This window comes from Chamaea fasciata, unplaced genomic scaffold (genome assembly GCF_029207755.1).
Source record: "Chamaea fasciata isolate MVZ Bird 193981 ecotype frontalis unplaced genomic scaffold, bChaFas1.0.hap1 SCAF_1, whole genome shotgun sequence".
In the NCBI taxonomy this organism is placed as follows: domain Eukaryota; kingdom Metazoa; phylum Chordata; class Aves; order Passeriformes; family Sylviidae; genus Chamaea; species Chamaea fasciata.
The window spans coordinates 14,207,763-14,221,653 of NW_027094086.1; the positions used below are offsets into that span (position 1 = coordinate 14,207,763).

A 13,891-nucleotide genomic window follows, 5' to 3' on the forward strand; every position below is an offset into this window, starting at 1 on the left:
GAGAGGGAGGAGGAGAAAGAGAGGGAGGAGGGTCCTCGGCGCCGCTGCTCCGTCCTGGGGGCCATTCAGCGGGAGCGAGGCGAGGAGCGAGCGACGCCGGGGCCAGGCGTGGGGCGGCAGGCGATGCGGGGCTTCGTCAGGCTGCGGCGCGGCGGCCGCGGGCTGTGAGCCGGCGGGGCTGGGCCGGGCTGGGCTGGGCTGGCGGCGCGGGGCGGAGAGGGGTGGGCGGGAGCGTGGCGGAGCCGAGCGCCGGCAGCGGCGGGAAGGCGGGAGCGGCGCTGCCCGGTGCCCGCCCCGCGCGGGGGGCCGGCCCTGAGTGCATGCGGGGCGCCCCGCCGGGCCGCCGCCGGGCCGCCGCCCGCCGCCCCTGAGACACCGGCGGCGAGAAAGTTGCGGCGGTCGCCCACATGCGCGGCCGCGGCCGGCGGCTTGGGGAACGGCGCCGAGCGGAGGTGGGCGAAGAGAGTTTGAAGCGCTCGCCGGCGGGAAGATGGCGGAGCGGAGCTGAGAGCGGCGCCCGGCGAGCTCGGGCTGCCCCCGCCTTCCTCCGCAGCCCCCCGGACCCCCGCCGGACACATGCAGGCCAAAAAACGCTACCTGACGCTGCTCTCTGCCGGCACCTGTCTTGCCCTGCTGCTCTACCTGGGAGGCGTGCGGCTGCGGGCGGCCCGGCACCCGCCGCCCGGTAGTCGGCATGGCCCGCGCCCCGGCGGCGCCGAGCGGCCCTGGCCCCGATTCCCCGACGCCCTGCGGCCCTTCGCGCCCGCCGAGCGCCCGGGCCCCGAGAGCGGCGGGCGCGTCTCCCCCCGTCAGCGGCGGGACGCCAGCGCCGGCCTCTACCGCGGGCGCCGCTGCCGCATGGAGTCCTGCTTCGACTTCGCCCAGTGCCGGAAAAAACGGCTTCAAGGTCTACGTGTACCCGCAGCAGAAGGGGGAGAAGATCGCTGAGAGCTACCAAAACGTCCTGGCCGCTATCGAGGGCTCCCGGTTCTACACCTCGGACCCCGGGCAGGCCTGCCTCTTCGTCCTCAGCCTGGACACGTTGGACCGAGACCAGCTCTCGCCCCAGTATGTGCACAACCTCCGCTCCAAGGTGCAGAGCCTCCACCTGTGGAACAACGGCAGAAACCACCTAATTTTTAATTTATACTCCGGCACCTGGCCCGACTACACTGAGGATGTGGGGTTCGACATTGGCCAGGCTATGCTGGCCAAAGCCAGCATCAGTACTGAAAACTTCAGACCCAACTTTGACGTTTCTATCCCGCTCTTTTCTAAGGATCACCCTAGGACAGGAGGGGAGAAGGGATTTTTGAGGTTTAACACCATCCCTCCTCTCAGGAAGTACATGTTGGTATTCAAGGGGAAAAGGTACCTGACGGGGATAGGGTCAGACACCAGGAATGCCTTATATCACGTCCATAACGGAGAGGATGTTGTCCTCCTGACCACCTGCAAGCATGGCAAAGACTGGCAAAAGCACAAGGATTCGCGCTGCGATCGAGACAACGCCGAATACGAAAAGTAAGTGAGCGGTGCCCCTTCCCCGTGCTTGTATCCCCCGGGCATGCAGGCGTGCCTCCGCTGCAGGCGGCCCGGGCCGCCGGGCAGATGTGAGCAGATGTGTGCCAGTGCGCTGGCAGTGGCCAGAGGAAAGCATTCATCACTCCTTTGGGCGAGTTGGTGGCCTCTCCCGTCACCGGTGAGGCTGCCGGCTGGCTCCGTGCTGCCTTGGCCGAGGGAGCTGGCGGGGAGGCGTTGAAGGGCGATGCGGTGTCCTGCAGCCGTGGCGTTGCTTGCCCGGGGACCGATGACCTGCCTCCGCAGCCCGATGGCTTTCCAAGTGTTGCCAGCGGCAGAGGTGCTTTTGCAGGATGCGCTGGCGTTTGGTGCTGCTTTTTGACCCCCCAGCGCCTCTTGGGCCAGATGCCCTGTGTCTTCACTGCCCTGAGACAAAGTTTGTAGGAGTCCTCAGGTCTCTCCGGGTCGCATGTGAGCCAGGCTCCTCAAGTGGGTTGGTTGCTGAGGGCGATGGCTGGGGTGCGCTCTCCAAAAAGCACTACCCGGTGAGTGATCTGTGTCTGTGTATCTCCACAGACAAGCTAGTAACTCGCCTTGCCGTATTTTTCATCTCAGTTCAAACTAGCACAGTATCAGTAAAGAAAGAAGGAAGGAGTGTTGGCTGTGTTTGTGTCCTGTGTCTGGGTTTCTGGTTTTCACGTGTGAAAGAATACGCCAGTGATGCGAGCTCAAGCGTGTGCTTTCTGTGAACGCCCGGTTGCTTGCCTTTCCTCGACTTTTATTTTTATTTGTTGGTAATGTCACTGTGAAGCCAAATTTTGTCTCGCTGTACTGCTGCCCGTGTCTTCCAGTCTGCTTTTCAGGTTTGTATGTATAGCTGCCGGGAAAATCGCTTTTGGGAATTACCTCCAGGATTGCGATGCTGACTAAGCCGTTTGCAGCTGATTAGTTCGTTTAAAAGCCGACCACCGCTATGTTTGCTGCAGAATAGGTGCCTGGATATGAAGTTTTTCACACGAGAATATTTCCTGGGTAGCATGAATTACACACTGAATTAAAACAGACCAGCCGTACAGCACTGGGTGATGTGCAGTGGAGCTGCACCCAGAGCTGTCAACGGCTGGAGGGTTTTGTGGTGCACAGGGGAACGTGGGTGGAAAAATACTTCTGGAGAGCATTTGGGAAGAAACTACATTGGCATTAATACTGCTGAAAATTTCCGACTGGCTGTTTCACCACCGAAACTATCCCCGGGGGTTGGGAAGAGACCGGGAAGGTCAGCATTGCAAAGTCGGGAAGCCTGCGTGGACTGCCTAGATGAACTCTGCTCACCTTTTGGTTACTGAAATTCTGCTGCAGAGGGGGAGGAAAGAGCAGTGCAGTTACTCAGTGGACTTTTAATCCCGTTCGTTTTCAGAAGGCTGATGGGTGAGTGGTGAAATAATGCACACGTGGAAGCGATACAGCATCGGTGCTGGGTGATCAGTAGAGATACTAAGCTAAGCTCATGGTATTTGTCACCCGGGAGCCCCTTTGACTTGTGATCTCCTTCAGGGAATATATGCTTTGGGAAAGAAGGGCGACCTGACAATTCCAGCCTTTCAGGGTGTATTGGTTTTTTGTTTTTAGATCTGAACAACTGGAGCTAATTTACAGATGGGAAAAATCCTGGTTATTTGCTGTATACTACAGTGTGTGTGCTGTCAGGTTGTCATAAAAGCAAACATACCTGCCTGTGGTTTCACGGGAGTCCAGTTTTTTTACAGCTGTGCCACTTGGTCTAATAAAAGATATACCTCTCCCTGTGAGTTCTGCTCCCCATAAAGTGTCTTTGCCACTTATTGTGGGGAGATTTGTACATAACAACCCTCAGGGGGTATGACAGCATGAACCCAACTAGTATGCTCTGCTATCCATACAAAAAGCATACTTGCCATTAGAATGCAGCTGTATCGTTGTGGGGGGCTTCAACATTTGTTGCAATGCTGCTGTTAAAAGACAGGAACTAAAAACTGATGCTGACAAGAAAATAAGATTACTCCAAGAATTGATACAGCGTCAGGCTGCTGAGGTGAAGGGGTTTGCTCTAGTGAACAACTGCAGATGCTCCAGCTCTTTGACCCAGCATCTTACCGGAGCGAGGGCAGCCCTGGCAGCGTGTGCTGCTGCCCCTTCTCACTTGTGCCTTGGTGCTGATGCACAGCAGAGTGTGCCATCTGCTGCTCTCACAGCACCGTGTCCTGCCGGGGCCTGTCTGCTGGCTTCTCTGTGCCCGTAGGGACCATGCGTGGTCCTCCACTCCCTTTATAGAATCTGCAAGGGTCACATCCCCAAGGCAACATGACACAGCCCTCCACTTGAAGTGCTTCTGTGCTGATGTGTATCTCAGGTGTGAAAGCTGTAGAAGGAACTCCCATTTTTCATCCCAAATAAAGCAGCATCTGATCATCAATGAGGCTATAGCGACTGGAAAGAAGTGTCTCTAAATATATCTGGGCCTTGAAAATTGCACATGGAGTGGCTCTTATGAGGCGTTTGGGGCTTGGATTTAACAATGCATCCTCAAGGTTTTAATCAAAAAGAAGGAGAAACATACTCTCCAAGATACATCTATTGGCATAGCCAACTGGGAGTTACATATTGTGCTTTTCTGTGCTGATTTTCCTATCCTCTGTTGTGATATTTACACCACTTCATGTGAAAGACAGCAGTGTAGGTGCCCTGGCCATGGAGAGCTGCCTTGAGATACCAGCGCTTGCTAGAGTGAATGATTTGATCTAGGTTAGAGGCCTTGCCAAGCCAGGTAATTTAGGTGATCAGATTTTAAAACGTGCTAACCTTGTGTTAGCAGGGTAGTGGTGTTATGATGTGTTGGGCTTGGGGCTGCACAGATCACAAGCTGCTTGTGATGGGATTTCATCCAGGGTGTAACATTTGGTGTTGGGTTCACATGAGGTCCACCTGTCTGCTGGATGTGGTGTTTCCTTTCTAGGAGATTGAAAAAGCCAAGAAAGGTGACTTCCTGACCTCTGGAAAAATGTGTAGAGTGTCTTACTTTGTTTGGGGGAAAGGAGGGATGGGCATGTGAGTATTTGTCTCTGTGAATTGTATTGAAAGATCCCTCTGTATGTCACAGCTAATTAATTTGCATCCTAGTTATGCATCTCAGCAGATAAAGCTGAGGCAGACTAAAATGAATTACATTATCATGATTAGACTGCTAGCAAACAGGATATAAAAGAAAACAAAGAAAACCTCTGGTTTTCTTTAGAGTGCCCTTGGTTGTCAGAGTTGGCCTTTGTCACCCAGCACTAGGGCAGTTGGACTTTCTGAATTCCTCCACAATAAGATTTCAGCCTCAAGCTTTCTATTTCACAAAGGGTTAAGGGAATAAAAGCTGCTGCTGCTGCTGAAGTTTGAAGACAGCCTCTTAAATATTTAATGACAGTCTAAATATATACATATGTATACAATGTGTTTTAAACAAAGGCAGAATTCATATACAGGCTTAACTGGTTCCAAATAATTACTTTTTGGAAGGTAATATAAATGACTGTGGATGCCAAAAGAAATGGAGTTCCAGTAAAGCCAGATGCAGAAAAGAGGTTTGCACCAAAATGAGAATCTTTCTAGGAAAGTAAAATAATGTCCGTGGCATATCCCCTGACCTGCAGGAACCTTGCCCTTGAAAGATGGAGAGGGTAGCAGTGATAGTGTCAAAAAGCATAAGGTCTCACCAGAAGCTCATTCAAGGAGACTTTTTCCTCATCCATGCCTGATATCTAAAGTTAATAATGCGAATGAAGCAAAAGGGAAAAAGAAAGAAAGCAGTAGAACGGAGGAGGAAAAGTGAGAAAAAACCATATTTTTGGAGAAAAGTGAGCTATGGTGGAGGACAAAGAGCATAATGAGGTGTTCTTTATAGGCTGGGTTTTTTGACTAGTCAGTGCTCAAAAAGCCTGTGTGGTCATGACTGAACTGAGGTAAAACAAGCAGGACCTCATGAGGAGGGACTAGTTCTGCCAGAGGAGGTTGGAGGCAGGTGGTAGTGGAGGAGGAGCTTGGGGAAGTAGCTGCTCATAGATCTTCTAGGGCTGCTGGGTGCTGGCAGAAGAGGGAGAGAGCAGCAGCACCTTGCATGCTTATACCAATGAAACTTCTCTGCAGGGCACACAGTAGCATTAGGCAGGGTGGGATGTATACTTTTACAGGAGAATATATCCAGCTGAACATCCTCCTTGATGCCTGGTACCCAGTAGGTTTACCTGGTGTGCACTCTACTGGTGGAACGTGTGCCAATCACGGCTGAACCTCCCACCCTTGAAAATCGTGAGTAAAGGTCGCAGTCATGCAACAGGCACAGAATAGGAAGAAAAGCAAGTTTTAGATTTGCTTCCTTCCCACTAGGAATAAAATACTCATACTGAAAAAAGAAATGGTAGAAGTACACACGAAGGATGACTTTGCCACTCAGCAGACTGGCATGAGAATGTGAAGGAAGGCTTAGGCTTGCCTGTCCAACGTGTGATCATAATGTGAGCACTCCAGTGCATGTATGTGCACGTTTCAAACAAAGGTGAAATTCTTGTATTTTTAGTGTACTGAGCTTCTGCGTATTGTACGAAAATACAAATGTAAATGCCACACTTAATCACTCACTGGATTATTTTTTGAATTATCTAAAAGCCTTCACAAGTCAGCTCATTTGCAGCTATTTAGGACAGGTCTGAGAAATCACCCAGGTTCAGAGTGGCTGTTTAGGACGTCTGAAATGAGACGATGGGAACCAGTCAGTGCATCTTGTATGCAAGACACATACAAGGCTGTTTTGGGAGCTTGGATAAAACTCAAAAACTACTGAGAGCGCTTGGGCATTTTCCCAGAGTATCTTGGCTCCTACAAAGACCTGTCCCCACCAGACTACTTTTTAATATTGATTTTTGAGAAGCTGGAAATTTGCCTGGTTTACAATACATTTATCCAAAATGCAGTAAGCAGGTAAATAACAAAACTTTAATGGACGTCTGAGAATATAGGACTTGCTCTATTGTGTTCTTCCTCTTGCTCTCTTTTTATGTATTGCAGAATGTGCCTGTTGATGCTGATTTAATGCAAGTAGGGCCCTGAGGGGTAGGGGCTTCCAGAGGCTCCAGGCTGATGCCCTGGCAGGAGCTGGGAGCAGGGGCGACAGGAGCATCCATCCCTAAGCTCCCAGCCTGCTGTGCAATCCTCAGCCTGGCTGTTTGCACCAGGCTCTTCCCTCTCGGTAGAGCTGTGGGAGCGGGTGGATCCGTGCGCATGAAGCGTGTTCCCCGCGCGAGCCGTGCTGGGCGTTGCCGCCTGTGTGGCCGGGTCTGTAGGGTCAGGCGCTGGCAGAGGAGCCCACCCTGCCTGCGGGCCTTAAATCAGGCGCCCTCCTACCCTCAAGTAATTAAGTTTTCTTGTGGGGTGAGTTATTATTATAATTGGTTGCCCCAGGCCTTTCTGTGTCTTTCTATGAAGCATCTCATACAAGGCTATGTGGTGACAAAGCAGTACAGTAGATGGGTGATCTGGTCTGCGGCAGGTGTTTTCTGCATGCAGAATGTACGTGAACACAGCTTTCACAGCTAGAGGGGCCCTGCTTTTATTTTTCCTGCCTAGGAAAATTGATCTAGGATAGTTTATTGATAAATACTCATCATTGAAGAGACACTTGATGATAGAACAAAAATCAAAGAAAAAACTATCTGAGTCATCATTTTAAGTAGAAATAATCTGGAGACAAGTAGTTTCAAGGGCTTGCTGAACCCAGATCAGAACTGAGCTAAGAGTAACAGTTCCAGTTACCTGTTTTGGCAAGAGGAAGTCCTCTTGTGCCCCCAGCGAGGTGGCCTCAGCAAGAAGGTGCTGCAGAGCATCCCTTGGTGCTCCTGCCTTCTTACTGTACCTGGCCAGGTGTTTCATAGGGGAAAGTCTGACTTCTGCTGAATATTTTGTAGTGGCATAAAGTAAGTTTCACTGAAACTGCTCCTGAGGGAGAGAGGTGGCTAAATTTGGGGTTCTCTTGCGGGTTGTGTGCAGCTGTCTGCTGCTCCCCGCTGCATTGAGGGTGTTCTCAGCTGTGGGCCTGTTTGCATGCATGCATCTGTGAAGCATTGCATCTTGCTGGGAGAATAGGATTGAACAAGAGGAGTTCCAGCTCAAGACAAACCCGAGTGAAAAGACTACTGGTCTGACTGCTGGAGATAATCCTTTTGCCCCACATACAGTCCTGGACCAGCCCACTGGAAAACCTGCAGCCGCTTGCGGCAGAGGGAAGTAAATGAAACTGGTTGGCACGAAGCACTTATTTACTCAACAGATGTGAGTCAAGAGAATGTGCTGTAATCTGATGATTTCTGGAGTATTATCTATGATTGTTTTCCTTTTCTCTCCGAAGGGTTTCTTTCAGAAAATCCACACAGTTTTGTGGTCTTGGGTAAACAAACTGTTTTGCTAACCAGAGAAGAATAATTGGTAGGTACATGGACAACTGTCTGGCCTGTGTATGGAGTTAAATGCCCTGTTCCGAGCTGCTAAGGTGACTGACCTCTCAGGGACTTGGCTATACTTAGATGGTGATGCAAGATTTATACTCTTGTCTCATGTCATATAGAAATTAGTTTAGCCTGTGGGAATGTGTCTATAGGTTATATTTAAGGTTCTGCACCTTTCCACTTTGCCAAGCATTTGGGACATACAGGTTTTAAAACTTTCTCATGGTTTACACTGAGCAATAGATTTGTTCCTCTTTCTCTGTTCATCCAGCTATGCTGTGCTTTTATGTTGGGCTTTGTGTTGATAATTTTTCAATCCAAATTTCAAGAGGAAAGAGGACATGGATCATCACTGTTTTGCCCTTAATTTAGGAGCCTCCTCAGTCAGCTGTAGGGAGCGTTGATACTATGTAGTGCTGATACAACTCATCCCCGCATCTCTGGAGAAGGCAGGGAGGGAGGGAGCTGTGGCAGGAGGCGCCTGTGACACCAGGTGTGCACAGGTGCAATTAAAGGTCCCAGCCAGAGAATGGTGAGAGTCCTTTCTTCCACTTATATACCTAATTATAATTTGTAACAGTTGACAGCCACACATGGGAAGAAAATATCCTGCTGTTGTGGCAGGAGTGCCACATAGCCTGGGAGGGTGTTTGAAGGCCAAGAGAGGGGAGATCAGCATACTGCTGTGGTGCAGGAGAACCTGCTTTAAGAAATTAATTCCAAATGAGAGCAAAAGAGAAGAGGTTTGTTTCATGTGAGAAGGGGGAAGTAGTGTTTTAAGAAATACAGGCCCTATCTCAACAAAATGTTGTGTCTGAACTGCTGTGCTGGGAAAAAACTGATACGAATGCTGCCAGGCTGATGACTTTCCAAGTGAAATCTAACTTCCTAAAATGTTATCATTTCTTAGAATAAGAAAACATAACTGTAAGCCAGTCAGGAGGGTTTGGCCTCCTCGATAATAGGAGAAAGAAGAGACCGTTTTCTTTAAACATCTGGTGTTTCTACACTCCCACCAGCTCTTGAGATTTAGTTTCAGTTTTTCGTGTGGTTTAGTGCTGTCTCATTGGCCAGGATGCTAAATGGGCATTTTCTGAAAGGTGGTAGAGGTGGGATGTTTGTGTTGGCTAAATCAGGCTCCCATTTCATACTCCAGTAGGACAGACTTCTCAACCCTCCCGCAGTCCCTGGGAGAAGTGAGGCGCTGGCAGGGCTGTCGCAGGAGCTCCTGCCTTCTCCTGCCTGGATGTGATCTCAAGACTGCAGTCTGACAGCCAGGATTGCCACTGGCAACCATGGTTACATTTCCATATGCTTTCAAAATGGAAAGAAGTCTTAGCTTTTCCTAAGCATTTTGGGGGTTTACTTTAGTGCTTTATAGTCTTTAGAGCCTGTGTAAAACTGAAATACTACTCTTTTATGTTTTCTGTAACCTCTTCTCAGGAAGCATCAGTGAGCATAGGTCTAAAATGATTTTTCAATAAAAGGTGACAGTTGTTAGAAGCAGTATAAAGCTGCTCTTCTCTGTGTATCTGGGGAGGGCAAATAGCCTCTAAAGCTTTTTTGGGGTTTGACTTGTCCTAGGTCAGGACATGTTTGGTATATGAACCTTTTAACTCTCCTTGCTTCACTCAGCTGCTACCAAAGACCACTGCTTTTCCAGGCACTGAAGTGCTGTTGTTCCTGATCACTCCTCCAAGGGCTCCTGCGGTGCAGTTAGCAAATTCACTAAAGCTTCAATAAGTTGACTTATTTCTCCATGATGGTTTCTAGTCCAGAAATACAAAATAATTCCTGGGTTCCTAAGTGAATTTCCCGTTTATTCACTTTTTCCCCTCTAATATCGTCTTTGTGTTTATGAATGAAAGAGAATTAGGGCTAATTTAGTTGATTGGCTGCAAAACAAAAGTATTCAATGCTAAGAATGGGAAATGAGAAGGCCTTTCTGAAATGTTACTTCTTTGCATAATTGTAATAGATTGTAATTATATATTTGGGTGTTTAGCAGTGGATTTGCTGTAAACACGGTAGTGGGAAATCTGTCGTCACTCACTTGTGTCGGTTCGAGTCCCGGTGCTGTCCTGTCGATGGCTGTACCAGCATCTCTAACATAATTTTTTCTCTTTGGGCAGGCTGATGTGCCACAAAAGAATGCAATCTCCAGTTCCCTTCCCAGCTCCTCCTACAAAATTACAGCTGGTCGATATAGCCATGTCAGACTGTTGACACAAATCAATAAGATCAATCATTCTTCAGCTCCTAAACAAAATTGAGAGCGTGATGCTGATGGCCTGCGCGTAGCAGTAAATTCCTAAAGGAAAATGGCATACCGTGGTGTTTGCTGAGTGTGTCCGTGGGGGATCCTGTCCCGTTAATAATTAGTTCTCTGAGGCTGTAAAAAGGAGTATGGTATAAATAGTTTTCTAGAGCTGCAGTGTGTGTTATGACCCCTGCAGCCTTCAGGCTGATGGAGAACATCACCTGACCAGAAGGTCGTGACTTCTGATACTGGTTTTTGCCTGGTGAATAATTGCAGTCATTTTATCACAATACTGGAATTCCTGGTGCAGTCAGGTAGTTCAGTGTGTTACTACCAGAAAGCCCATCAGAATTGTAGTTTTAGTGGTAGTTCAGAGTAAATTCAGAGGCTGCTTCTAAAAATCAGAATCTTTGTCTGAAGGGAAGGACAAACTTTTGTTATAATGTCTGAGTTTATATCTCTGAAGGCTTGTTTTGGTGTGTCTGCTCATAGACTCAGTCAGCTGCTTCAGGAAGATAAACACATGGATGTTTAATCTTACGAGTTTGTCACCAACCATTGTGCTGGGTGCTAGCAGATTTTTCTTTTAATTAAATGTATTTTATCTAATCCTAATGGGAAATGTAATTATAGGATTTATTTTTTAGTATGGTGATTTCAGAATTATTTTATAAAGAAGAGTAACACTTCCCCCTTAAGGGTGGTTTAAAAATCAGCAAACAAAACAGAAAAAACTAAAGTGTACTTTGCTGAAAGTAATAAATCTCAGACAAGATGCAAAAAAAAAAAAACCGCTGAAATGTTGGAGCTGCAATAAAGCTGAAAATTAATGATCAGTAGGTTGCTGCTGCAAGAGAGAGTGAATGCATTATGGATTTGAGGAGATGCCTATAGCTTATTAAATGCCAGCAAATTTTTGCATAAGCAGTAGAAAACCCTGATCAGAAATTGTGAAACGGTGTGAACTGCAGCTGGAAGATCCACAAAGGGTGTGTGCACCATGTGTATGGTTGAAACATAAGAAAGTGCTTCGCAGGATCATGGTCTAAAGTTGCATGCTAAGCTCCTTTAGTTTCCGATCTGAGGGATTTAAATGTTTCAGTAAGGCATGACTGTAGTCGCAGGCAGGGATTTATCATACTTTACAGAGAAGGTGTGTATGACTGTTTAAAATCATTTAAAACAAATAACATTCCTTCACCCTTCCACACTCCCTTACAGTTTTTTTCTCTAAACCCAAAAGCTTAGACTGCTACTTGAATTGTAATGGAATAATATATCAAGTGAGTGATCACATCAGGCATGGACACTTACCAAATCACAGTGAGATAACTGTGAATAACTCTCTAGTTTCAACAATTTGCATGGCCATTAACAATTGATGGGTTTCCCTTAGAACCGCATTATCTATGGCAGCAGGATCTATTCCTGTGCACTGCTCCTGCATACTAAGTGCCAGACAAATTCTCCAAACTGAGGATAATAAAAAATCTGATAGCGGCAAGGTGAATGAAGCAGGTAGGAATTTCAAGGCAACATTTTTTGAAGATAGGGAAATATTTCAGGCAGTCATGCATTTTCATAACTGTTCTTCATCCCCTTTCCCTGCCTACTTCTTTTACTACAATTCTGTGAGCTTTAATTCAAGCTGGTGTTAGGTTTCTTTTCGCTGCTTGGCATCCCTTCAGGCTTGATAGTCAGTCTGGCCTGTGGATCAGTTAAAGGAAGATTTTAAAATACTTTCCATTGCAGTTTTGTGTTGGACTGTTGTCTTCGGAAGCTTTTATGCATATTTGACAAAAAGATAAAAATGGCGCTGAATTTAGCTGTCCTAGATTGTTGGGTGGCTGTTTCATGGGAGTCGTTTCAAGCAGGTGCCAATGATGTGCTTTCCTTATTAGAATCATGCCACCATTTTAAAAAGTGTGCAATGCATCCCTTATTTCTAGTGCTTTCATCTCTGCCTGACAGCATGTCAGTTCTTTCCAGATTCCTCTACCAAGCTGACTTTTCCAGCCCCAAATCTTTCTCTTCCTTTTTATTTCTCTTTCTCACCCTCTTCCCTCTCCCCCTTTCTTCTCACGGCGCTGTTGTTGTGGCAAGATGAAAGGAGCTGAGTGAAGCGGTGGCGGGGAAGGCTCAGGTAATCAAAGCGCACAAGCGGCTGGAGCTGTGTGAAGGCAGGTGGGTGACACATCAAAGTCAGGGGTACGTGTGCTTGCTGCTCTCACCTCTCATTGTAAATGACCCCCCTGCCATAAACAGAGTTCCCGGGGTTAATTTGCGAGTTCACGCGCACACAAATGCAATTACTTTTCTATGGCCTTCCCAAAGAGACCAGTAATAAAATCTTAGCTTTGTTCTTTGTAATGTGGCTTTTGCAGATGTGGTGTGTAAGGAGACAAAACCTGATCAGGAGATGTTGTTGATAGCAGGAGGTGGTTGTTTATCTTCAGTTGAGGGTAGCCCATCACCTTATTGTCCTTTCTGCCTCTAAGTGTTGTTTCGGGGTCGCTGTAGACATGATGCGAGTTGGAAGGTCTGAGCAACATCTGGTTGTCCCCAGCTGGGCCTTGCATGGTCAGAGACTCTGAGAATGTGTTGTTAAGGGTCCCCTTGGCTGGGGCAGGCAGCACCCCTTGCTCAGCCACATGTGGGTGCTTCTTCCTGAGCTCTGCACCCAGTGTGATGGCTTCACATCCCCTCAGCTCGGGCAAAGCCCCAAACTCCCACTCATCTCTCACTCCATGCATGTCCCTTGACATGGAGCTAACTATGGGGCTGGCTATTATCTCAGCTGTTGCCTCTCCTCAGATCCTCCTTCATCTCTGCTGTGGAGCTCGGCAGCTGAGCACCCCAAGGTCTGGGTTGACTCTTGCTCTGTGTTTGTGTGGAGGGATCTGGTCCTTGTCTTAACTCTTTGCACTGAAGGTGTCAAAAATCATTGCACTCTGCTCCTGCCACTTTTGACAAGACTCTTCCTCACTGCCTGCTGATGCCTGTTTCAGTTACTGTTGCTGAGAGCCAAAATAACCAGGGCACTTGTCTATTGACTTTCTGTATCACGGCATTACTGAATTGCAGTGAAAACAGGTTTTCATCTTTTGTTTTAGTAGCTATTTCTGATGGCCTGTAATAATAACCTCTTCTAGCAAAGTTTTTTTACTCTTTCATTTTTAATGAAAATTCTTTATGACACAGGTCATTGTAAAATAATTCACAGTGAAATTGTGTGTGTTATTTAGGTCTAAAACTGGTAATCTAAGACTTTAGAGATGGTGGTGTGATCCCTGGGTGCCCTGTTGGTGTAGTTACTGGTTATAGCAATAGGTCTTACTTTAACTTTGGTCTCAGGGTAACCATGTTTCACAATAATCAATGCACTGATTACTGTAATTGTAGCTTGTGGTACTGTGGTCTTACAATTGACTGGCTAGGCCAATAAAGTATGGAATTTAATGAATATTTGTAAACAAATGTGATTAGGAAGTAGGTTGAGGATGTGCACTGGTGGAGGATAATAGAAGAGACCCATCCTCGCTTTGATAAATAGAACAGATGGAAACCTGAAAATGAGCAGCAAAGCATGGAA

General features: G+C 47.5%; 1 protein-coding gene across 1 annotated transcript in view; it reads left to right on the forward strand.

Annotated features, from left to right (window-relative positions):
* Positions 1 to 257: 257 nt before the first annotated feature.
* EXT1 (exostosin glycosyltransferase 1) overlaps positions 258 to 13,891 on the forward strand; it is a 182,832-nt gene continuing 169,198 nt past the window's right edge. The window contains 2 exon segments of the mRNA XM_066177069.1: positions 258 to 891; positions 893 to 1,524. Coding sequence (XP_066033166.1) covers positions 577 to 891; positions 893 to 1,524 — 947 coding nt within the window. The 5' untranslated portion in view covers positions 258 to 576.